At 40.6% G+C, this 26711-nt stretch overlaps 1 protein-coding gene across 4 annotated transcripts; it reads right to left on the reverse strand.

Moving 5' to 3' along the window:
- Positions 1-578: 578 nt before the first annotated feature.
- On the reverse strand, positions 579-24542 carry slain2 (SLAIN motif family, member 2). 4 transcript variants are annotated; one of them, XR_004019896.1, is made up of 10 exons: positions 23833-24542; positions 18958-19100; positions 11619-11786; positions 11363-11536; positions 10927-11280; positions 9934-10083; positions 8625-8711; positions 4677-4902; positions 2736-3338; positions 579-2506 (listed from the first exon to the last, which is right to left on the reverse strand). XR_004019896.1 is itself a non-coding variant. In XM_030728090.1 (9 exons), exons 1-9 carry the CDS (start codon positions 24315-24317, stop codon positions 3275-3277), a joined length of 1848 nt encoding a protein of 615 aa, XP_030583950.1. In that variant the 5' UTR covers positions 24318-24542; the 3' UTR covers positions 579-3274. The 4 variants fall into 4 exon arrangements, 3 of the variants coding, with proteins under 3 accessions (XP_030583950.1, XP_030583949.1, XP_030583951.1); XM_030728090.1 differs by having other exon boundaries at positions 579-3338; positions 8625-8708; XM_030728089.1 differs by having other exon boundaries at positions 579-3338.
- Between the last annotated feature and the right edge of the window lie 2169 nt (positions 24543-26711).

The following is a 26711-nucleotide window of genomic DNA, read 5'->3' on the forward strand; positions in this document are numbered from 1 at the left end:
GGATATTTCTTCTTTATGAGATCATACAAAGCCAAGATTACAAAAAAAAAACTATCTGAAACCGTTTTTCTAATCTTCTGCTGGCAGAAGATTAGAAAAACATTACCTGATCCCAGTATCTGCTGTGACAGAGGTAGGTCAGAATTAGCTTTAAATATGTAGAAATGCAAGCAAACAAAAAAAAAAACAGTTACGCATGAGACCATTTTTGAGCTTTTATTTGAAATGCGACTTTACACAGGGAAACTGAATGTCATGTTTGTGGATATAAAAAAAAAAAATTCAATAACAAAACCTGTCACACAAAAGGTGTGGTATGTCTTTTTGCAACATTTGTTCTACAGCTTCCCACTGAATCTGAGCTTTAACAGAGGCACCTCTCTTTTTAATAAATAGTTTCATTTACAGAGTAAGTAATTAGATATAAATAGAAAAAGGCGCATTTTGAACATTTTTTTTAAAGCAATTATAAATGTGTTGATTCAATTAAAAAACAAACAGGCAACAAGCAAATCAATCAAGCAAAGAGATGCAAAATTGCAAACAATATTGGCAAAACCAAAAACTGGCACAAAAAAAAAAAAAAAAAAAAAAAAGATAAAACATGATCTTCAAACTTTAAATTATAGGCACTAGTTTAAGAACACCCACCACACCAATCACCAGAACAGCTTCCCTAACACTGGCATGCCTTTTGATTTGTTCTCGTAGCACTAGAGGTAAAAGCCAGTCAAAACCTAAAACTCATTCAAGACAGATTTCCATTTTTTTTCATGGTATGAATGATACACACTGATAAATCTCTTACGGGGATTTAACGAACCACATCAAGGTTTCCTTGTTTTCACTGGCTGAATGGATGAACAGGGACAAAACAGCCATTTTGGGCTTCTTTCTCAACATTTGTTCTCAGACGTCAGATAAAACTCAGAGCTAATGTTAACCTGGGGCCAGTTTCACAAAGAGATCTGAGACTGCCGTGTCAGAGGGTCCAAAATGTGCTCTTTGACCACCATTTTTCTACAAGACAGTCAATTAATAGCATAGTCCAGTAATAAAAGCCAGAATGAAAGGGCTTTTAACTTTAAGTGCTTACAGGAAGTGTTGTGTTTCTATTAAAAGTAACTCAGAGACTTCGTCCTACAACAGAAAAGGGACGATTATGACCACTTACTTAAATGCCTGTTACCTTCTGCAGTCAAGATAAATAATATATAATCTAATGTGGATTCAAGTTTTACAAAAACGTACTTTGTCATTACCCGCTGCAAAATGTAACTAAAGCTTTCACCAGCAGGGTGCAGTGTGTTTGTTTTTAAACTTTAGAAATTTCTTTTTAACCTCCCCCACTTACACAAGAGGCTTCACCTTTTTCCAAAATAAAAATGTGTTCTTAATATGTTGTCAGGTTTAATAAAGACTATGTTGAGTCACTGCACCATCTTGTGGTACAAATTAATATTGCACAAAAGTACAGAATGGTCTTGTTTAAACTTAAATTCATATCTCTTCAACACAATACATAGACATTTTGGACATTAAGTTATAGACACTGTTTCATCATCTTCCATTGATAGGTTTAGTTTTTTTTTTTTTTTAAACAATCTTTAAAAACATAAAAATAGTACCTTTAAGCCCAAATAAGTCACCATTCTCCCCCTGCTAACTTCAAATTAAGACCGATGTTTTCACTCAGTGACACCCGCTGATAAAATGGTGATAGTCAACATTTTTTTTTTTTTACATTCTTATTTTTTTACCCATTCTGTCAAATTAATATATCTGTAAAATGTAGATTCAGATTTCAATCAGCTGTAATTTTTGTTTTATAAAAATATCTTCACTTACCCAGAATTAGTACTTCCACCCAAGAAGAAAAATTAAGCCAAAAGTCCCAAAAATGACAGTTCACAGAGTGGCCACTCGCTATAGACTTCACTGATTTAAACTTCATTAGGGCTTAAAATTAGAGAGGTTTCCACTCTGACTGATACTGCAGGTGAATAATGACACAGGCAGGTTCAGCAGACTGCTGTCTGCCAGGCTTCACATTTGCTATCAGAGTCACTGGACTGGACCCATCTGCTGTTCATGGTTTTGGTGCGTTCTTGAAATTCTAGTGTTTTATTAGTCTGCTCCTTAGCACTGAGCAGCAGGTATCTGTGTCTGTGAGTTATACCATACAGCTTATGAATGCTAGTGTTACCTGGCAACTTAGCACTCCACCCTCTTGTCCAAATACCCCCCCCCCCCAAAAAAAAAAAAAAAACAGCATGGGTGGGGCCAAAATGTTAACATTTTTGGGCCTCACAAAGTAATTGATGATGATGGTGGATGCAGCTGTCTTTGAGACACAGGCTTTAAATCTGAGCCATTTTTGTGAAACTGGCCCCTGTTCTTGAACAGATCACTTAAAGCACTTCAATGGAAAAGTATCATCCTGGCAAACTGGTACAAGTCGGAACTCAGGCTTTGGCCGGGGAGTCTTTAGTCTCCCGGTTTGACACTTTAAAAACAAAAGAAAAAAAAAAAAAAAGACTTTGGAGAGTTAGCTTTGCAGTTGAGGTTCAAAACATACATTTTAAACAACTGAAATTTTTAAAACAAAATACTGATATGGATGTTTGGACATACACTTCTTAAATAATTTTGAATAAATAATTTTCCAAAACAAACTTGTGCATACATTCTGGCTGATTTTACAAAGAGGAAAGATTCTTAAATGTCAAACTCACACAAGAGGTGCTTTCACTGTTTCAAGACATCAACAATTCTCTAACGTTACGGGACAGTTCACCTGCACAGCATCATCATAGAGATCGCTCACCAACATCTGTTAAACACAGAGCATAAAGAGAGAAATGCATGGAAACATTTCAACCTGAGGGAGATGGAGAAGAACAGGGGAGAGGAGGAGAGCTGGGCATGTGGAGATATGGACAGTCTCACGGATGACTGCAGTTGAACCAAAGGCAGGTGATGTGTCCTCTGTTGGCGCCGCTGGAGACGGGCTGGTTTCTTTGGCATCTTCTGGGCTGTATGCACTACATGCCTGACCCCTCCAAAGCCAGTCCCAACAGAGAGACACAATGAGAGGTCCTCTTTGACACAATGTGGACGCTGGCCTCTCCTTTTTTTAAATTCTGAATCGGATGTATTTTTTGGGACTTTGTCTTTCTGTACTGTAAGTTATCTAGGTAGATAAAGTGCCATGTTGAAATATCTTCCTCCTTGTATCGATGGTTTTGACTGGAGAGCCCCCTGCTGGCCAGCCTTAGTAACAACCTTCTCTCCAGTTGTCACCACTGCCGCTGTAAGTCCGCGGAGCAGGAAGAGATCTGAAAAGGCAAACAAGAAAAATGCATTTCTACAGCACAGCCAATAATAATAATCATTTTTATACGGCACCTTTAAAAACAGTTTACACAGTGCTTTGGCGCATGGAAAAGCACAATAGGACAGATTAAATCAGAAAGCCAAACTGAAGTCACACAAAATACATAGAATTACAAAAAAAAAGGAAGTGCAAGATAGAAAATGATTAGAAATAAATATAACAGATTAAAGCAGGCAAAATATATAATACACAAAACAACTGAAAGACATCAACCAGACACTAATGTGCCTGAGAGTACTCCCACTTCCTCCCACAGTCCAAAGACATGCATGTTTGGTTGTAGGTGTGAATGCGTGTGTGTGTGTGTGTGTGTGTGTGTGATCCCTGTGACAGACAGGCAGTCTGTCCAGGATGTACCCCGCCTCTCGCCCTATGGCAGCTAGAATAGTGAACCTCAGTGAATTAGAGAAGCAGTTAAGAAAATGAATGGATGGATGGATGGATGGATGGATGGATGGATGGATGGATGGATGGATGGATGAGCCTTTTCCAGGTTTTACTGTGAAAGTCTTAGTTTTATACTTGAGAAGGTTTTTATTTGGAGAAAACAAAACTGGACAATTTTTTGATGTGTGGTTCAAAACTAAGAGCTGAATTCTGGGACAAAGAATGTAGTAAAGGAGAGTAAAATTAAAAGAAAGAAAATGACGGTAAAACAGTACAAAATCTGTAAGAACAGTGGAAATAAATACAATCTGGGCAATGACAAAAATACAAATTCATGCTTTATTGTTGCTTAAAATTTGTCTACAGTGGTGCCGCTGGTTTTGAGATGTTACAACCTCCCACCACTAGCTGGAGCTGCAGCAACATGAGAAAATTTAAACAAGGAAAGTGGAAAGTAAGTTCTTTGATAAGGCAGATGATTGCCCCAGTAACCAGCATGGCTCTGCAGTACTTTGAGCCAGAAAATAATCTGTGTGTGAAGGCTGTGTACCTACAACCAGTCATCCAGAGTAACACATAACCACTTTCTACACACCGCTGCTACATTCAGTGAATAAAATGACTGCACAAGATTATGCACGGCACCTCAAACCTCAGCAAATTTTGATTTAAATTATAATTTGACTATTAAAGAAGACTGTCTTTAACCTCGTCGGCTAATCTGTTGACTTTTTTCTTACTTTTAGAATGGTTAGTTATTTCCCTGCTTTTTAGTAAATTAGTTGCCAGGAACATCACTCATGTGCACATATGACCCAAAATAAGGAAAAACATAATAAGTCCTCTTTAATCAGTTAGAGAAGTGCACAAAGGATATTGTGTCTGTACGTACCTGCGCACTGGTTGGGCCAGTTTGCTGCGAGGCATAGGGATGCCTCCTCCTCCTCCACCTCCTCCTCCTCCTCCTGCACTGGGTCGGGGAAGGCCACTGCGCGGAGGAGCCAGGGAACGGGTCGGGGTGGAGGTGGCAGAATTGGGGGTGGATGTGGCCTTTACTGGTTGCCTCAAGGCCAGTGGGGATGGGGTGGCAGGAGTCCGCAGTTTACTGGGAGATGGGACTGAAGACAGGCAGAGAAGTCAGGTGTGTGTGGATTATGTTAGACTGCTTTAAGGCACTGTATCTGTCTATGATGAAGTAATGATCAAGAGCACGATGGTGTGAGGTTAATTTAAATAAGATGCCAGTATAAAAATCAATTTGAGACATACAGTATGCAGGTTTTTACTAACAACATCCATTCCATTCACAAACTTCTACATAAGTTTAAAAACACAAATAAATGAACACAACAATTAACTAGCACAGCTGCCGACTATGATTTTTGATGTGCTGACAGGATGAGATGGTACAAACACACAGAGCATACTCTACTACTAAAAACCAGCAACACAACATCGATACGGCCACGGCGTGGAACCACAATCACAATATTTAAAAGCTGGAAGCCCTCAGTGAATACTCACTGAAATCACCTTCTTCTCCAAAGCAACAGGAGAGTGGGACTAGACAAAGACGAAGACAACAGAGACAGGCCTTAATTCAGATCGGGGGGTGGGGTGGGGTGGGGGGGTGCCGACCATGGGGGTGGGGGGGGTAACGTGGCGTTTTGCGTTCTTAAAATGGCTCAAATTGGGCCTTTGGGGCTGACACCATACATGATTGCCATGTAAAGACAATGAGTCCATTAACTTACTAGATCTATAAACTGAAATGTCTTTTATGCTTTGACTAATTCATAACAGAGTTACAACAAGAGGGGAGGACATTTCTGTTGGGATGACTAAAACCTCTTTGGGGCATCTGTTGACACCGGCATACATAACATTTTATGTATTTGTTGTTTATAATAAAATGTTTTATGAAAAATGCATCCTTATTGACAGGTATCTCACTCCTGGAGATGGACCAGGTTGCAAGCTGAGATGTTATATGTACCACCAGCTATTCTTCTGATACATGTAAGTTGATAGGCTTATTAACATCACTGAAGGAAGCTGTGCAATAAAGTTACAGCAATGCAGACTGTGGTTGCATGCATTCAGTTGGTGATGCAGAAAAATTAGTTGCCAAGTCTTTTTGTACACTGCTGGGATTGCAGCTAATACAGCACTGATTAAAAAAAAACATCCATTTGTAAACAATTTATCACTGAGAATACTCAATCAATAAAATTGATTTCACTTTGACCTGGCTGCAAATTAAAGGGATTTCCATGTTTTTTGAGGCAATGGGACAGAATCACACCTGGACAGACACAGTAATCTACAGGGGTTGGACAATGAAACTGAAACACCTGGTTTTAGACCACAATAATTTATTAGTACGGTGTAGGACCTCCTTTTGCGGCCAATACAGCGTCAATTCGTCTTGGGAATGACATATACAAGTCCTGCACAGTGGTCAGAGGGATTTTAAGCCATTCTTCTTGCAGGATAGTTTCCAGGTCACGACGTGATGCTGGTGGAGGAAAACGTTTCCTGACTCGCTCCTCCAAAACACCCCAAAGTGGCTCAATAATATTTAGATCTGGTGACTGTGCAGGCCATGGGAGATGTTCAACTTCACTTTCATGTTCATCAAGCCAATCTTTTACCAGTCTTGCTGTATGTATTGGTGCATTGTCATCCTGATACACAGCACCGCCTTCAGGATACAATGTTTGAACCATTGGATGCACATGGTCCTCCAGAATGGTTCGGTAGTCCTTGGCAGTGATGCGCCCATCTAGCACAAGTATTGGGCCAAGGGAATGCCATGATATGGCAGCCCAAACCATCACTGATCCACCCCCATGCTTCACTCTGGGCATGCAACAGTCTGGGTGGTACGCTTCTTTGGGGCTTCTCCACACCATAACTCTCCCAGATGTGGGGAAAACAGTAAAGGTGGACTCATCAGAGAACAATACATGTTTCACATTGTCCACAGCCCAAGATTTGCGCTCCTTGCACCATTGAAACCGACATTTGGCATTGGCACGAGTGACCAAAGGTTTGGCTATAGCAGCCCGGCCGTGTATATTGACCCTGTGGAGCTCCCAACGGACAGTTTTGGTGGAAACAGGAGAGTTGAGGTGCACATTTAATTCTGCCGTGATTTGGGCAGCCGTGGTTTTATGTTTTTTGAATACAATCCGGGTTAGCACCCGAACACCCCTTTCAGACAGCTTCCTCTTGCACCCACAGTTAATCCTGTTGGATGTGGTTCGTCCTTCTTGGTGGTATGCTGACATTACCCTGGATACCGTGGCTCTTGATACATCACAAAGACTTGCTGTCTTGGTCACAGATGCGCCAGCAAGACGTGCACCAACAATTTGTCCTCTTTTGAACTCTGGTATGTCACCTACAATGTTGTGTGCATTGCAGTATTTTGAGCAAAACTGTGCTCTTACCCTGATAATTGGACCTTCACACTCTGCTCTTACTGGTGCAATGTGCAATTAATGAAGATTGGCCACCAGGCTGGTCCAATTTAGCCATGAAACCTCCCACACTAAAATGACAGGTGTTTCAGTTTCATTGTCCAACCCCTGTATAATGTGTATCACGTGCAGCAGCATGTGTCATGCCAACACCGAGCACTAAAATAAATATATTAACTTTTGTATTCACAAGATTACACCTTCTGCAGTATTTTGCAGTAACTTTATTTGTAGGAACTGTGTTCCCTATTCTCATTATATTTTTATACTCCTTATAGATCTCCATCACCCATCCCATTGGGGGGCACTCAATCCATCCAAGAGTTCAATCGTCCCTTTTTATGTCGAGCCTGAAGCTAAAAACCTGGATCATCATACACCCATCTCTGACTGGGGTTTTAGGTTTTCTCAAGCCAGCTAATGCAAAGAAAACCTGGCTATGTTGAACTTGCATCACAGGAAACCCCTCAGGTGTCTTTAGCAGCATTCCTGTGATGCATGTGTGGCAGCAAACAGGTAGCAAAAGGGAATGAAAACAAGTGACTGAACAGTGAATGAAACAGTACATATTCTCCAGATTCAGTTTTGGGATTTTTGCCCCCACCACCCACTCTGCGCATTTATACATCTTTAAAACAAGGATTTTGAACATCAGTATCAACTTTATAAGAGCTATCAAAATAAAAATATTATAGATGCACTATAATGTTTATTTACCATTTAAACCATTTTTATAAACATTAGTTGCAACTTCAGAGTAACAAGTAACATTTTATAAACCAATTATTAACTGATTTAAAAAAAAACATTAAGTATTATTTCATTGTTTAATCATTAAAAAAACAGCGTAACTAAAGTCTAATTAACTGTCAGTTAACTATTTATTAGCAATGCTTATTCTAAGGCGATACCCACCTGGGACATCACTGACCCCATGATGGATTTCATAACCTTTGCAGAAAAAGATGAGCATAACCAAAACAGAATACACACTCACGCAAATGTTAAATCCTTTCCATATTGTTGCATAACTGTGGAGATTATAAGATCATCCTCATCTCTGCCAACAAACACGCTGCTCCATCGTTACCTTTCCTTTAAGCTCTTGCAACAAAGGCAACCAAATAAAAGGCTAAAACTGTGCTCAGCGCTGCCTCATATTCTCAGAGCTTGAAATGATGAGCTGGCAACAAGTGCATTAATGCAGTTTCCTCACATCCATTTCTACTCCATAAATATAACCAATCCATCATCTACACTCAATCAGTAGTCTATACCTTCACTTGGCTTTTGTGTTGTCATAAATTGTGCATTTGCTTGTGTGAGAGATCAGTCTCACAGCCTTCAGCTGTTACCTCGCAGGGCAGTGGGCCTTTGGAGGTGCTGTTTGGGTTTCGGGGAGGTGCGAGAAGGGGTCAAGTATTTCGGGAGCTGAGGTGCTGCTGGAAAACAGAGACATGTCAGCACTAGACTTAAATCTGTCTAAGATTCAAGAATTCATGGAGAAAAAGAGGACTGTTTTGGCGCTGAAGGCCATTCAAGCCTGAAGTGCAGGCTGAGGACACTAGAGGGCTCTCCAAGCATGCACACCGAGATAGTGAAGGAGCAGCAGGGCTATCAGAGCAAAGTGTCCTCTGCCTCTGGCAGGTTTAACAACCAATCTCAGCACAGAAAGAGAAAAGGATGTTGGTTTGGATTGCACATGCTTTACAGCGAAGAGAAGTCAGTGATAGAGGCAGCAGAGGTGCCCACGTCCAGTACAGCCAAAGCTCAGAAAAACACAAACCAGTCACTGCAGCAAAATCTACAAAGAGTGACGTAAAAACTGAATCGGTGCTCTGAGGGCCACATAGATACACTATCCTTCCACACTGGAAGCTGATTAAGACACAAAAAAGGCATCTACTACATGTTTAATCAGCTGAAACCTGCTCTTTGACCCCTCCATCTGCCTCTAGTAACAGAGAGATTACGTTTCTGGATTAAGGACTAAACCATTACCTTTATCTCCCATTATAGGATTATATCAAATGGATAGTCTTAACTCACAGAGGAGGGTTTTTAAGCTCTTGAAAGAGAACATAAAACCATTGGACACGAAATGTAAAACAATGTTAGTGTCACAGATCCCCCGAGTCGCTCTGGTTTGTCAGGGTTTCTGGCATCATGCTCTTTATTCTGCAGGATGAGTGCTTTTCTTTGAAGTGAAAGTTACGTCAGGACAATAAGAGGAAGGATGTGTGCGTTTGTGTATGAGTGAGAGTTAAAGATATTTCAAGGAAAAAGGATCAAAGACAAAAGAGGATCCCAAAACACCAAAGCCATGTCACTACAAAGCAGTGCAGTCCCTACACAGAAGGTGCAGCCAGAGGGATTAACAAAATTCCCACTCACACAAAAACTAACATGAGATTACACAGCCTGTCATGTTGTTGTGCTTGGAGAGCAAAACAAATGTTGATCTAACAAAAAAAAGATTTCAGTAATGAATCTGACAGTGGCAGTGGTTCCCAAAGTCAGGAGTGCTGCAGCCCCCTTTAAAACCAGAAAATCCCACAGGTTCCCACACTTTGGGAACCACTGGTCTAAAGCTTCATATACAATTTTTTGCATTCAAACTAGAAAGCTTGAAGTGATGCTCTCTATGGCTGTTACAGTACTCACTGGCAGACTGGCTCTGGTGTCGGGGAGAGCCACCGTTTGGCACTTGCAGGTTGGACTCACAGCTGCGACTGTTCTTGACGGGCTCTGGGGCCTGAACTGCAGCTGCCGCCGAGGAGCGTGTGAGGTTGGGAAGACTTCGGCGCAGTTTTTCTACAACAATAGCAAAGGACAGTAAGAGCAGAGGCCAGAATAAAAATTTGAAATCAGTGTTTCCCACACATAGAATTTACTTGCAGGTGTATTACTGGCCATCCAATTGTACCTGACTCATTTTTTTTCTTCCAAGAAAACAATGCCATTGCATTTGATTTGGTAATGGACAACCACTTGCTCTTATTTTGAATGCGCAGTCAATGCAACCCCTATTCCTTGTGTCTATTGAAACCAGCTACTGAGACAATAAACTTATCTTTAAAGTGTTTAATATTTACAGAGCAGCTGAGGGTCCGTTTCTTTTTAGGCTTTGAATTCTTGGCCCCTTCTGGCCATTAGAAAGAATGCAGTTTATTTTTTTTGGGCAGCTTGTTGGCCAGATCATGGTTGTGGCAGTCTTTGATAAACAGCTGCTTGAGTTTATTGTCCTGCAGTCCAACAGACTCTAATGCCACTGCCTGATGCATCTGGTGATGCATCAGCAGTCATTCTGCTGTGGAAGTGGAAAGGTCACCATCTGACTAAGACCACAGAGCGAGGACAACTGTCGCCCACTGCCTTGCAACACCATGGCTTTGAAGTCCAACCACAGGAGAGAAGTTCATTGGAGATTCATCTGATTCTGTTCGACTGTTATTTATCTGCTACTAAGTAGTAGTTATAAGTAAGTAGTTGTTTATTAAGGTACTGACAGAGGAGCATCTTATAAGCACATTATTTAATAGTTCATTCACTGTGCCGTTTTCCCCCCTGTGCTGAAAACAGAATCTAAATCTGTGGGAAACACTGGAATAAATGAAATGCGCAAGTCATGCGTTCCACTTGTGCTCTGCTGTTTACCTTCATTTTTCACCACATTAGTTTGAAGGTCATGCCCATGGCCCTGCAGCGAGTGGCGAGGCTGCTGCAGACGGCTGATGATGGGCTGGGGCGATCCCCGGCTGTGGCTGTAGTCAATGGAACGAGCAGGGGAGCGTGAGCGGGGAGAATTTCTTGGGGATGCACGTGGAGAGTGGCGAGGGGAGGGGCTGAAGCGGTTGGAGGGCAGGTGAAAGGCCGGGTGCACCGCCTCCTCCTCGTCCTCCAGACTATGAGCATCTAACTCCTGGTCACTGAAGGTGCTGCGCCGCAGTGAGTGGCAGGATGAACCTGAGCTCCGTCTGGATGCTGTTGCAGCGTACTCCTGTCTCAAGCCTGTTGACAAAAAAGTACAGTGTAAAAAAATTGTTTAATTGCAGGAGACTGAAGAATGCAGCTGGAGATGACGGATACATACTCTCTTCTTGCATGCGTGCCAGTATCTGGACATCAGTGACATCATTGAGTTTGTAGGTAGTTGAGGATCCCACTGAGTCCTCATCCATCTCTGACGTGCTCAGTTCGCTGTCCACCGATGACTGCGGACTAACTGCAGGAGGATTCCTCTCTGCTGCAGAGTTTCGCTGGTGAACTGGTGAGGAAATCATTAGTGAACATTATACTGATAAAGTAAACAATCTGAAACAGATGGTAAACTGTAGAGAGATCCATACTTGCGTTACTGGGCATTAGCTGCTGTCTAACAATGGGCACTCTGCTGGGGGTTGAGGATGGGGAGTTGAAGCCACTGCTGTAAGGGCTGTTGGCTGCATTTGTGCTATAAGGGCTTCCATAACTCTGCTGGTTGTATGGGCTTCCATACAGGCTCCTGCGCTTGTTGGCTGCAGAGTCAAAAAGCAGAACTAAAACATTAGATGGCATCACATGAGAAACTCAAAGAAGATTTGTCATTAAAGTTTTTATGTCGCAAAAGAGGCCAAAGTCCACGCTGGCTATATATTTGCAGGGAGGTTGTTGTGCAGTTTCATATCGTCTCACTCACGGACATGAAACACCAAAACTGCCAAAATAATAAGTTAAATTTTGGGCTGGCTGAATATGGCTGAAGTACTGAACGACTATAATGAATATATGGTAAATAGACTAGCTCTTACATAGTGCTTTTCTACTCTTACTGAGCACTCAAAGCACTTATACAACATGTTAAGTGCTAATGTTAATGGCTAAGTGCTTACTGTCTACCATTCACACACATTCACACTCCAACGCTTGCTTCAGAAAGCAACTTGGGGTTCAGTATCTTGCCCAAGGATACTTTGGCATGCAGCCCAGAGCAGCCAGGAATCGAACCCCCAACCTGTACCTCCTGAGCCACAGCCACCCCCAAGCTTTAAAAAATTACAACTACTAATCTTACAGAATCATAACTGTCTCGATAGCCAGTTAGAGGAATAAAAGCTAAGAGAAGGTAGCCTGAAATGCTACTCATAGAAATTCGGGGTCAGAACTTGTTCAGTATGTTAACATAGCACCATCCATACACTGTACCCCTTAATAACCCTGATGAAACTTGTTGGCTTTCTGAGTATTTGACTACAAACGTCAGCAGTCTCTGCTTGAGGCCGGCACATCTATGAAAGCTTTCCACTGTGCAGGCAGTCTGATTGAGTCTCTGATGCCGTATGCTGAGTGTGGGCCTGATGGAGAGTTCCTCCATCATTAGCTGGGACAAACGCTTAACAATGCACGCCTTTCAGTCCATATACGCACACAGCACAATACAATTCTCTGAAATCCAGTGAAACAGCAGTCAGGCTCCAGTCCAGAGTTGCTGGTCTGGATCATGATCAGACTCTGGACACACTGCCACAGGGATACTTTGGTTGGTTTGGATGGTTAGCTTATCTGAGTTTGCTCATTTACCCATAATTCCTCTGTTTTAATCTCTCTGAGTGGATGTGTTTAACATTGCTCTGTGGCGACTGGCAGGCAGCCTCTTAAGATCATCTTTCTGCTTTTTCCACATCCTTCCTTTCACTTTCTCCCTTTCCACTTCATGCTCTGCACTCTGTCTTCCTGCATTATTTAGAAAACGCCATCATGTCCGCTCTGCTGCCATCCACACGGATCAGCTCCTCAGGAACGTCAACAATACTGAAACATGTTTAGCCTAAAATGCTGCACACACTTAAGCAAAGAACGTTTTGTTTTCCCAGGTCAACAGATTAAAACAGTTCACCTGGTGAGACTCTTCCAGAAAATCTGATGCAATTAAGAGTAAATATTTAGCTGCATGTCTGTAAAGCTCCACTATATGTATAGATCACAAGCAGGTTTGCATGGCAACTGCATATTTCTGTGACTGCGTACAGTAAAATCATGAACAGCAGTGCCACACTGCACAGTTACGCCAAGGCTGAAAACTGCCTCCACACCATGAATACACTGAGTCACTGGATCCAGAACAGAGCTAGTTTATTTATTTTTATTACTTTTTATTTTGTTTTTGATTTCAAATTTTGTTTCCAGAATGGGTCTGCTCATATATTAAACTTACACTGTTTTTATATTTTATATATAAGTTTAATGTATACTTTTTAGTTGAGTTTTTAATAGTTTCAGTGTTACTTTTAGTATTTTTTTGGAATTCAAATATGGATAAGTATTTGAAAAGGCTGAAGTTCAGATCAGGTATTACAATACAGAGACAGCACTTGCTGAAGCCAGCTGATCATGGGATATAACAGGTGCGTGACTGTGATATTGTGTCTTGGATGAGGTTTTGTTCTGTCCTTCAAAGAGCTTCAGGTCACACCGGCATTTAGTCTGTAGAGCATCTTTTATTTTGAAAACTGACACAATTCTCTATGCTGTTCCTGTATCTGACTTCCTGCACTCCTCTTCTGCACACTGCAACTTGATGTAGCGTCCGTTAAAAATAGACCCGGCACCATTTTGAGCAATACGGATGCTTCAGAAATGCATTGTGGGGCATTTGGTGGAATTGCAAACACTGTCCTGAGCCGGTGCATGCTGGCCATGTCGGAGCCGGTGTTTTTCCCAGGATAACCTTAACGAAGATATCTGTAAGTAAATATCTGCACCAAAGCCTCCTCAGACTGGTTCTGTTGGCAAAATTGACCAAATTCACAAAGTAAAACCAGAAATTTTCTATATATATTTTTTTTTTTTTAGTCGGTTTTCACCATATACCATATTGTTCAAATTACTTTTCATGTAGTTTTTTGTTTTATTTCAGTTAACTAAACAATGTTTTTTCATACCTAATTTTAGTTTTACTTAAGTACAATAAATAGTTTTAGAAGGATCTCAGGGTATCTTTGTGATATTACAATGCCCCCCTATCTGAATTTGATAAATATTTGTGATAGATATCATGACATGGCATGAAATGTCCAACGTTGTATCTCACAATGGAAAAGAAATGATTACCTCAAAATCACTTCTAAATTGAGCCAAGCCCCACATCTGGTAATTTTTTCATGCAAGTCTATCCTCAACTTTTTAAAAAATCCTGCCTGTTGGTGTACAATGAAGCGGATGAGTCACAAAACTTGGCACACCTTAGTCTTTACTGGGTCTAAGCTAAAAATCATAATGGTGCTACAGCTCATAGGCCCAATTGAGGTTTTAGAGGATTTAGAGGTGGTTAGGTGACCTAGGCTATCACAGCAATCCAGCAGCACACTATCAGTAGAATGAGACCAATCTGAAGGGATCGGTAGCACAGGGACCAATAAAAATAGAGTGCCCTTGAAACCTGCATGTACTAGAACAAGAAGTCAGAAGAAGGAAAAGGAAATGTTCTTTCTACCCACTGTGACTGTTGTCATTTCCATTTACTGTGATATGAAATTGTACTGTGGCAGTCTGTGGAAACAGGCCAGTTTCCACAAGCAAAAATAAGGCTAAATGAGGGGACACATAACAGACTGCTTAAGGATTTAAAGGGTGAGAGAGAGGACCAACTATGGCACTGAGGCTATTTGATACAAAAATAAAATAAAATGAATAAACTGGTTAAAACAGCAGCATAGAGCTGTAAGCATATCACAAGAGACGAGCAAATAGAGAAACTTTTGTATGCTAAAGATAAATACACCAGAGAAGATAAAACTGGCAGAGACATGTAAAAAGGAGGTGTAACAACTGTGCAAAAGTCAGAGCTGAAAACAGGGCAGGTCAGCCATGTGACTGTGGTTGGGACCTCTTGGGTGTTTCACATGCTCTGGATCTACACTGTGGAACAGCTGTCACAGCAGTGCTAAGGAAATGAGCATTGTTTAATTGTTCAGCTCCAATAATAAATTGGTTTCACTGCATATCTGGGCTGTCTGGTATGAATGAAGTTGTGCTTTCTGACTAGTACAGCCAACTCAAGGAGATATCTCCCAGGCGTTTCCCTCCCTGTTGTTAGTTACATAACTGAGACACGTCATCTGGGGATAGGATTTTAACAGGGTGTGCACATAAGAAAGGTTTGGTCACTTCTCGCAAACATGGTCATATTTAAAACATTTGTATGTGCACTCACTAAAGAAGACAGCACAATGTTTAGACAGATGCAAAATCTTCATGCAGATCACATCTTAAGACCTAAGGAAGTCTACACTTTGATAACAATTTGCCACAAGTGAAGAGTTTATTTGCTGATCCCACAGCAACAGCATTTCCAGGCTCCTGCTAGAGGTCGGGTGTGAAAGAGACTTCAGCCCGGAGCCATAAAGGCCTGTCTGGTGACTCTCACAGACACAAATGCTCTCAGAATGTAGTGCTTAAAACTAAATTCATGGCTTTGCGTTTGCGTAGCTCTGTAGCTATGCAGAGAGAAGGACTATGGGAATTCATCCAGAGATTTCAGAAACACTTGGGTGCAGTCTTCCCAAAAAGGCTGATGCTGACTGCCACAAACAGCTGCAGTACACAGCTGTAATAGTATTATTTACCACTCATATTCACTTCACTATAAAAAAATGTATTATGAACATTTATAACAAATATGGATGTATAGCCACCACTGTTACTGACGCTGAGCACTTTCACCATCGCCATCTTAGGGGTTTTTTTTGTTTTTTTAAACAGACATCATGAGCACAGACAGGGTAGACTTGACTCTGAACCCAAGGGAGACTGCAAACTCATTGGCTAATGACTTGTCAATAATAGTAAAGCTTACTGTGCTTTATCCTCCTTTTTAATTTACGAAATGAACACTGCATTGCGTTCAATAAATAAAAACAAACAAACTAGAAACTGAGACAGTAAACTAGTCAGGAACATGTTCACTAAGGGTATACACAAAGGGGCCAAGGACCATTTTAACTTAGACATTTATACAAATTGACTTCCTTGGAATGTAAATTTCCAAACTTAAATGCAGCTGAGTCAGAGTCTGGGCCAGAGACTGAGACACTAGGTAACCTGAAAATTCTTATTTTGACATTTACATGCAAAATTTAAGAGAAATTATCTAAATATTTTACTAAAAATTATGATATTAGTGTTTAATTTATTAGATCTGAATGTCTTCACCACATGGTCCATGAATCATAAGAGTCCCCGGAGAAATTTAGCTGCACTTTCATTTTCCATCAGTGTCATCAGAGGAATGATATGAAGAGGTGGGGCAGATGCTACAGTGACAAAGGGGGTATTTTTTAGGATGACGTTATCCTGCCACACCTACAGTGATGATATCACCGCAAGTAAGCATCACTGCCTAAATCGGTGTTTCTCCACTGGTGGGGCATTGAGAAACATTGGAAAAAAATGAAGTGAATGTAAGATAACATAATTCCAAGTTATCTGTTATCTGGTAAAACTGTGAAACCTTAGCATAATTCCAAGTTAAGGTTTGATGGTTTTAACAGATTGTGAGTTTTATGACTTGCCTGACTTTGATCTGATTTATCATCACTTAAGAAGACAGCCCAACACATCATATTCCATAATGCATATCTGCTCTGTGCAACAATATTATTTGAGCACCCACTATAAACAAGTTTCAGCATCCACCAATGAGGATGGTACTGTGTAAGCAGGTACTTCTTGCACAACAGAGCAGAGAGGACAACACTGACCCCAGTGAACAACCTTCACTGGACTGTTGCTTAACGTGATCCAACTGTCACATGAGCATACCACTGTCAAAATGGAAATGAGCCCCCTCTTAGTTTAGCTTTGAGGATTTGAGGCCAGTTCTCCTCACGGAGAGGTTGACTATAATTAGAGAAGTCAAAAACTCCACAGGCATAAAAACGAGGGAACTCGGGGTGATATAATGTTAAAACCAGAACGTTCATTTTGTCTTTTCAGGGGTTTTTTTCCTCACTCAAAATGGGCCTTGAGAGAGTGACTCCACACATAAGCATGTATAGTTTTGGCAGTGACTCTGTGTTGCTTTACTTTAGAGAAGTCTACACATTTACCTGTTATTTCAAGTAGTCTGATCAACAGCAAAAGTATTTAAACCCCAATTTTGGCGTGGATGTAAAATTTTGCACATGCATCAACTCTCGAGTGTGTCTGCAATTCACAACAATTTTAATCCATCTACACACTGTGGGATCATCAGACACTGATAGGTCTACCAGTGAGCTCAGACCTTTCAGTGTGTCATTCTTTACATGCATCAGTTTAGAACTGTTGATACTGCCGTTTGAGAAGAAATGGCTGCAACCAAAAAAAGTCACAGATGTAAATATAAATAAGTAAATACCTTATATATGCCCAAAGCACGTAGGCAACTGTCAGGTGACACAAAAGTATAAATATTTTGCAGTTCCCAGGGCAAAATATAAAACTCTCACCCAATTTGCCAGCAAAATAAGCAGAAAATAAAAGAACAAAAACAAAACAAAAAACCCCCAAATCCCACTCAGACCAAATCATATGAATGCATCCAGATCATCTGGAACTTTATGCTTGCAAATAGCACCAAAAGTGAGGACACAGCTGCTACTGTGCACTTTGGTGGTGTTGTGGTTTATTGTACACCTCTCAATTTTTGTAACTAGGTTGGAGACACAAGTTTGCAAGCAGGTCGGCCTTTACCGGCATTTCAGTGATTCAATCACGGAGCTCATATACTTTTTTCTGACAGAGAGGGAGATCCCTCAGCTGTTGGAAAAGACGAGACTCCCTGTGGAAACTAAAGCAATTGCTTTATTTCCTGTTTCGACTTCTTTTATTCCTGTAGAAGCGATGATGCTTGTGATTGTTTTTGTTGAGTTGTGACATCCATAGTTTAGGAGTAAACTGCAGAGTGTCGAGCATACTCCAAGTGCAGGTAAAACCTCACAGACACCTCGATGGACGGACAGACAAAGATCATGTTGTGCATCTTTGAATAGTAAAGAACACATACGCCAAATTTCATGGCTCAACCTTGTGGTTTTGGAGTCTACAGACTGGAAAGGTAAAACCTCACAGACAGACCCCCGAACAAGTGGACGGGCAGACGGAGAGTATGATGACAATATTCTCCTACTTTATATCGGGCTGGAGGATAATAAGGAGGACTAGACAGCAGTGGTGTCCATAGCTGCCTGTGTGCACATCCTCAAATTGAATCCACACCAAAATTGGAGGGCATGCAGATGTCTACTCAGAGCCCTGCTTTCACTCTTTGATGGCAAAAATTGCAGATCCAAATAGAATGACAATATAACACCCTCTTAACATAACTCAGCAAGGCTAACAACAGATACAAGGTCTAGTAAGTAAATATAAGATACTAGGAAGTAAGAAAGCTTATACTACAGAGATAGTTCTCTTCAGCTTTGATGCATCATGTTTGTTGAAAGGCCAGCCAGACAATTGTGGGCAAGAAGAGATCACATCTCAATATCAGGCACTAATAGGAAAGACCCACTGATCTTAAACTATCTCGATAACATATTCAGGTACACATGACTTTTCTGACCTCATGCCAAAAGGAATATAAATTAAGCACATCACTATTGTATTCATAGTTCCCACAATTCCAACTATTTCTGCTGCTGCTCATGAATTTGAGATGTTCTTGTTTACCTGACATGGTGAGGTCCAGTCTGTGGATGAGGGAGCGCTTGGCTGATTCCATCTCAGGGCTCGGATTGTCCAGAGCTTGGCGGCACCACACAATAGGACTCAAGGCTTTTTGCAGGGGACTGTTCAGCTTTGCCTCATATAACCTAGAAAAATATCAACAGCACATGTTATCTTCCTCCTCTAATGATGACCGACAGCTCACACCTTATATATGCTGTGACTCAGCAGCTCTGAGAGGAAATGTGATTGAAAGGATAACAAGCTGCGAGTTTGAACCTGGTTTTATTACTGAGTGCTGCCCTATAGTGGATAATGTAGACAGGAAGGAAGCAATTCATGCTTTCTTAGAAATTGTTTTAATGTACATTTATTTCACATACAAATATTTAAAATCTTGAGCCTTGTTACTTAAGTGGCCTCTAAAAATAAAATGTTTTAATGTTAACCTCAGTGTAATTATACAGTAAATGCTCCCTTTTATTCACATTGTATGTGCTGAGTTTTCATCAGAACACAGAACAGAACTTTAGGACAACACAACCCTGACAAAGCAAATTTTAAGAATAAGCATTCATACAAATACCTGAAAAAAGCCACGAGGTTCAATGCTTAATCAACTGCACTGATTTCAAGAGCCAAACCCTCTTAATACTGATATACCCTTAAGTCAAACTCAAGGTTTGTGGGGCAAATACAGCACCCCCCCCCCCCCCCCCCCCCCCCCCAATCTGCAAACTAACAAGTTAGCCAACATATATGAAAAAAAGGAAAGTTGATGCTGCAGGCAGACAACTTCAACTGAGCTGAGAGACCAAGAAGCAACTGCCAGAGCTAAAAAAATTAAACTGACACAGAAGTGCCAAAAAATGCAGCTCCTTTAATGGATTAATTCCCAGAGGCTCCAATGTTAAAATACTCAACTTCACAGCATTAAAAACCATGTTTACAGCCTGGTACAAAATATGGTTCCCCACTTCATAACAATTCTGAGCAGGGAGAATTTATTAAAGACTGATCCACCTGGATACTGAAGCTGGCAGGGAGCTGGAACTAATGGGCGGGGCTGCTTGGTAGGTGTAGGTGCTTGGAAATTTAGGCTCCAGTTTTGGTGAATAGTATTTTATCAGTCTCTTACTTGGCACTAATTAGCAGGTATCTGTGTCTGTGCACTGTACCCAGCTGTACAGTTTTTGAATGCCGTTTGCTAACAAAGTGCATAACTTAGTGCTGCACCTTCTCATCTACATATGGTCACTTCTGGCTCCAAAACCCAGCATAGCAGCATCCAAAACAATGAAGCTTCAAAATGAAGAGTCCAAAACCACTTTGTGATGTCACTGTGGCTACATCCACCCTTTATACACACATCCGTCTATGTGGGAGGCGGAATTGACTACATCATTGCTGAGTGTAAAGAGAGCACTGTATTTGTTTACCATGAGACAATTTCTGCCTACAAAGAACATTATTTGCATTGTCATTTTGATGTTTGAATCCATATTCCAGCAGAAACATGGAGTCATAGACAGAGAACTAAGGCTTCATAAAGTCGCTGAACTGAAAAGTGACAAAATTTATGTCACTCGGATCCAAGAGGACCCAAAAGAGTAACACATGCATAAATAAGCAACCTAACAAGCTCACTGACTGGAAAAAAATAATGCTAGAGCACACACAGCAACAATGTTCTCTTGATCTGGGATGGATCAGGTTAATTGAAAAGCAAGCAGCCTTGCCTCATTTGCATATTAAGATTAGATTAAAAAGTACATTGGCGCAACTGAGATAACACAACATCAGCCAGTGATGGAGCTGTAAAAGATGACTGGGCTGTATGGTATAGGTAAGCTACATGATTTAAGCTCTTTTACTTTTTTTCTTATTAAATGTCCTACACACCTACTGAATTGGCATGTTCAGGCTGATGAAACAGACTAAGACTTGTAGCCATATGCAAGACAAGAAGAAAAGTAAAGATTCATTACATAGTTTTATTAAATGCACAATACTAGTACTAGCTGTCATATTCAGCCTTGTGAAAAACAAATGGTGGCTCTAAGTTGGCTGTGTGGTACCTCTTTGGTAAAACTGTAATCATGATTTATTATATTGCTTGACTAAATCTTACAGAGGCTGATCAACTTTTTTGCAAGTGGGTTAAGAGCTTTACATGGAACAAACTGTAGGTGAAAAAGCTATATGAGCTGTACATTTTCCATTAAAGCATGTCAATAAACTACACATGTATCATTCCCACAGTGAATGCCTTCCTCCTCAGATCGGCTGCCTTTTTGTGTGCAATGTCAATAGCAGATTTAATGGAGCCATGCATAATTTTACTTTCATAGTATGAAAATATTCAAGTTATAGATCCTTGAAGTTTATAACTTTAGTTTAAAATTTTGCACTTGACAAGCTGTCTTATTTTTTTCCAGCATTTTTGAGTCCTCATAACTTCTGATCAGAAGAAGCAATCATGGCTAAAAGACGAGACTGGTATCAAAATGCAAGGAGACCACCGACATGGTAAAACCTGTTTTGATCAGCCACCTATGTATCCAAAATGCAGTGAATTATCACAAAACAGATCAAACATCCTGAGTGACAGTGCTTTGTTCTGTTACTCTACATTAGATTGGTGCAGTTTTTCTACTGAAACTTTGATATATCCCAACATACTTACTGATGCTCAAATGTGGTTAAAAAAAAAAAAAACATGTTGAACAAAAATATGATTTGGGCTTCAGATTGTGACACTTTAAATGGGCGTAAAATTTATGTAAATTCGATTTCTAATAGAGCCTAAACATGGTTATCAATCAAATTGAATGTAGTAAGATTTGAAGACTCAAAAATACTGGACAAATAAGGCCATTTAAAAAATGTCAAATTTCAACCAACCTTTATTGACTTTGAGAACCTGTAACTATGAAAATTTTTATACTATGAAGGCAAAAATTCTGCATTTAATATACTAAATGTATTGTACAGAAAAGAAAATCAGCTGATTTTGAGGGGTTAGGTGGGAACTTTTCTGAGATTTTAATAATTTTACATGGAATAACACACGTCTGGCCCTCAACCAAGATAAAAAGGTAAAACAAGGCTACAAACTGGGAGAACTGCCTGCTACTTTGTGTTTGTCCTCTCTTCTCTTAAGAAATGTTTGAGAAGAGAAGAGAAGAGAAGAGAAGAGAAGAGAAGAGAAGAGAAGAGAAGAGAAGAGAAGAGAAGAGAGAAGAGAAGAGAAGAGAAGAGAAGAGAAGAGAAGAGAAGAGAGAGAAGAGAAGAGAAGAGAAGAGAAGAGAAGAGTTTCCACTCAGAGGAGAAATCTGAGTCAGCAGCTGTCAGCACTGTTGCAGCCATAGAGGAAGCCTTTCAAGATGAAAGCAGAAACATTGCAGGCAAAACAAGTGCAGAGAAATACCAGCCTGAAATTGGGACTGCACATTTTCATTGTTTATCATCACAACAACGGTCATTCAAATGTAGTACGGCACAATGTAAATCTACATCTTCATTCTCCCAGCACTGAAAAAAATATGTGATTCATATGCAGAAACAAGAGAGCGATGGGCATCTATTGATAGGCCGAGTACTGCAGGGTCAGGCAGCCTTTTTAAATCCACTCTGATGCTAATTCATGGGATTATAGGAGTCTGTGACAGGAGCTGGCAAAAGCTAGGCACTACAGGGTAATCCCAGATATCAATCTGATCCAGAGGGTGGACAAACGGCCAGGGCATAATGAGACTAGCTCAGTTGGGCATGAGTGAGCAATGTCTGAAAGTAGTCGGATGCCGAGGGCTCACTAGCTGGCACGGGCACGCAGCTGCATGCAAGAGAGGAAAGGCTGAGTTAGCTCAAATAATAATTGCAAAAAACGCAAACTGATGAGTAGGATTTGTGTTTATCCTCCCTTGTAAAAACAGTGTCTTTGTTAGAAATATTCTAAAAAGAGCACTTGGCACATGTTCAACTTCAAGACAGATGATACGGCCTGATTGTTGTAGACTGCCATTAAGATGCTTCAAGAATTACACCCTCATGTTGCCTACTACAGTATCATTACCATAGCAGATGCAAAACATACGAACCCCTCCTAATAAGATAACCATGTCCTAAAGAGAAGGTCTATCATTATATTCTTATCCAGTCAATAATGGTGGCCTTAGAAGAAACTACTCATTTTCTATCATGACATCTATGTAAATCTACATCTCTAAAAACAGTCAAATCCAATCTAGTCTGGAGTTTTTGACTGTCCTATTTCACATCTCTCATTTGGTGCTGCAGAGCACTTGTAGCTGTGTGCCAACTGCTGTGCTAAAGGGATTTCAGAGTAGGAACATAACCATGGCTACCTCTCCCACATGGCCTTTGGGCAGGAAAACAACTTTGATTTTTTACTGTACATGACAAGCCAAGCAATCTGTCACATCACAGCACCAAAAACTGATGATCTCAGACCTCAGGCCCCCGTCAGCTGAGAGCATGTGCCCACGGGCCTGCTGATCTATCTTTGAAACTAATGGACAAACTCCAAGCAAGGTATGAAATAATGGAGAGCAGTCTGACAATGACTGTAAGACAAAGCCTGCATTTTATAATCAGCCAGTCACAGAAGTGGCTTGGGATCACCCATATGACTTGCCAAACAACATCCTGCAGCCAGTAATCCATAATGAGGCTCCTTCAGTGGGGATGACTTCATATTTCAGGCAAGCTACTGAGATGATTGTTCATGCCAGGCGTTTGTGGTGGCAGCTAATTTGCATAGCAGCTGTGACCAGGCATTTAAAGCTGTCACCCAGCCCTGAAGACACAAACAAGGCTGAGCAGGCAAGTTACCTCCAAGACAAGGCTTTGACTCACCAGCTGTCCTCGTCTTCGTTTAGACAATCCATGTCTTCGAGATCTAAGATTTCCACTTCATCTAGGATTGAGGTTTCCCCTTCATCCGTGAAGCCCCTGCTAGTGTCTGAATAAAGTGAGTTCATACTCGATAGAGAGGTGGCAGCAGATGCCCCCTCGCCCTCATACGCCCTCCTGAAACTGATGCCGTCGTAAGACAGTCTGGGGTTTAAACAGCGGTTGTTCTCCAGCAGCCCACCGTAGCCGCCCGTTCCGGCGAACCCCACCCCAGGGAAGCCGGCCAGACCGGCTGCCATCCCCGCTGACAGGGACGAAGAGTCGTATCCGGCGCTCAGGGGTCTGTGGTTCCCTGACATCGCTCCGGACGAGGACAACATCGTAGACCTGCTCCGAAGCTGCTCATTTTGTTGTTCGAGTTTCTTCACCAAGTCCTGGAGCTTCCGCACCTCCAAGTCCGCGTTGATATTAGAGTTGATATCCTCCATAGTGGCTCCTCTCAGCCCTACGAAAATATGCGGTGGTCGGGGGTATTTTTAGTCGTTTCTTTGCCGAGAGTTCCTTTGTTTTTGTTTACTTCACTGCTATATGGGTGTTCAAAGAAGACACTTTGGTGTTCAACTGACTTGAAAAGCTCAGCGTCGTCATCTTCTCCGGTTATTCGTGCTCACGGGCAGGGTTGAGGCCATTTTCATAATACTCGTCACCAACTGTGAAAGACCAACAGGCGGCGGATAACACACGTCACCACGTTCCATATCGGGAGCGACCACGTAACCAACACCTATTTGCGCGTGCACATATAACCACTTTTATAGTACAAAGATATGCATCAATAATTTGGCTACAGAAACCACATTTTAAAATGTGAATGAACTCTTAAACGCAGCATTTTGCTAGCGTGAATGTTTATTTATGAATTTAATTTATTAATTATTACATAATTACAACATCCTATTTATTTATAACTACCCGGATACAGAGTCCTACAAGCTAATAATGTAAAAAAGAAACAAAACAAAACAGGGGCTTGTCCAAAGAAGGGAGCATGGGGTGGCACCAACCCCCTTCATTGAACTACACTAATATTTTCTGTATATAGTGCTTATGTATATGTGTATAGTGTTTTTCTATTTTATTCTATTCTATTTTTAGTTTTCTGTACTGAGCTGCTGTAATGCGCAAATTTCCCCGTCGTGGGATCATTAAAGTTTTATCTTATCTATCTTATCTTAATGGGTGAGTGTGTCCAAACTTTTGACTGGTACTGTATTTGTTTTAAAAAGAAAATGAAATAATGAAACAAAGCCATGGAATTTACAGTACTAAAAGTCTTTTCTAATTTGCTAGGAAAATGAGAAATAGATGTAGTGATTTCTTGAAACATGTAAATATACATGGAAATACAGTATATCGGACAAAAACTAAATAGTCTAACAAATTTGAAAATCAATATTTTTTAATATTTTTAATTTTGTAATTTCTTTCTAGTCTTCAGGAATCATTCTCGGGGCTTCTTGGAGGACATTCAAAGCTCTTCTTTGGTTGTTGGCTACATTTTGCTCTGTTCTCTGTCAAGGTGATCCTACACTGCTTCAATAAGATTCAAGATTCAAGAAGTTTATTGTCATGTACACCGCAAAACACTGTGGTTATGATGAGCAATGAAATTCTTACTTGCGACTGCCTTACAAACAATTGAAATAAGCAACTAAGTTAAAATAAAATTTAAGAACAATATATTAGGAAAGTAAAAGTAGAAAATAAAAATAAATAATAAAGCAAGTGCAATATATACAGATATATATTATATATACAGATGAAAAGAAAGGCAGGTAATCACAGTTTGATAATCAGTCAGTGGTTCAGTAGCCTGCTGGCCTGTGGATAGAAACTGTTTTTTAGTCTGGTTGTTCTTGCTTTTACACTCCTGTAACGTCTGCCAGACGACAGGAGTGTGAACAGTGTGTGCTGTGGGTGGGTACGGTCCTTGATGATGTTGTGTGCCCTCTTTATTACCCGGGTATTATAAGTAATAATGTTGAGTTCCAAGCTTTGGGGAGGTCAGTCGGTGACCGATAGTGTTCCATTGTGTTTTTTTATCCAGGTATGCTTTTACTGCATTGGCAGTGTGTTTGGAATCATTGTCATGACGAACTGAAGCCATTGCCAGAGGCTGTCCAGATGGTATTGCAGGGTGGATCAAAGATGGTACATTTCTGCATTCATAATTCCATCTGTTTTGATAAGATCCCCAACACTATTGGCTGAACTGCAGCTCCAAATCTTGACAGAGATTTTAACATGTTTTGCAGATGGCTGTAGACTTTCACTGTTCTACCTCTCCTAATCTCCTCCTTGCATAGTGACAATTCGAACCAGAATTTTCAAATTTGGATTCATCACTCCATAAGACCTGTTGCCACCAATTTTCCATCCAGTTCTTGTGTAACTCAGCATACCTCAGCCTGGTTTCCTTCCTTAAGAATGGCTTCTTGACAGCCACCCTTCCACTGAAACTATATATTTTCATATTATAGATTTTTTTCTGAACTGTGTACCCGAGCCAGATGTAAACACCTGGAAATAAAAGCTGAGATGTCGATCTTTTGTCTCAGTGAGTTCAGTCTATTGCAAAAATAAAGGGATTGGCCTCACTGTGTCAATGCTTTTGGAGGGCAGTGTAAATATTTTTAATGTTTTCTATGCCAGATTATTTAAATCAAATATTCTGATTTTATGTGGGCCCTGCCTGCCTTATTCTTAGTGCTTCCCTGTGACACTCCATTTAAAAGATCCTAGATAATTCAAGATAAAAAAAAAAGACAAAAACATGAGCACATAGCTTTATTTATCTTTTTTTTTTTTTTTTTTTTTTTTTA

The sequence above is a fragment of the Archocentrus centrarchus genome, chromosome 4, assembly GCF_007364275.1.
Source record: "Archocentrus centrarchus isolate MPI-CPG fArcCen1 chromosome 4, fArcCen1, whole genome shotgun sequence".
Classification (NCBI taxonomy): Eukaryota; Metazoa; Chordata; class Actinopteri; order Cichliformes; family Cichlidae; genus Archocentrus; species Archocentrus centrarchus.

Bases quoted from the DNA above. Each gene is read 5' to 3' on its own strand.
- slain2 (XM_030728089.1), bottom strand. From the start codon at position 24,317: ATGGAGGATATCAACTCTAATATCAACGCGGACTTGGAGGTGCGGAAG. The intron at 11,787-18,957 runs GTAAACAAGAAC...TTGACTCTGCAG, and splicing joins ACTGGACCTCACCATGTCAG to CCAACAAGCGCAGGAGCCTG. The intron at 11,537-11,618 runs GTATGGATCTCT...TTTCCTCACCAG, and splicing joins GCTAATGCCCAGTAACGCAA to TTCACCAGCGAAACTCTGCA.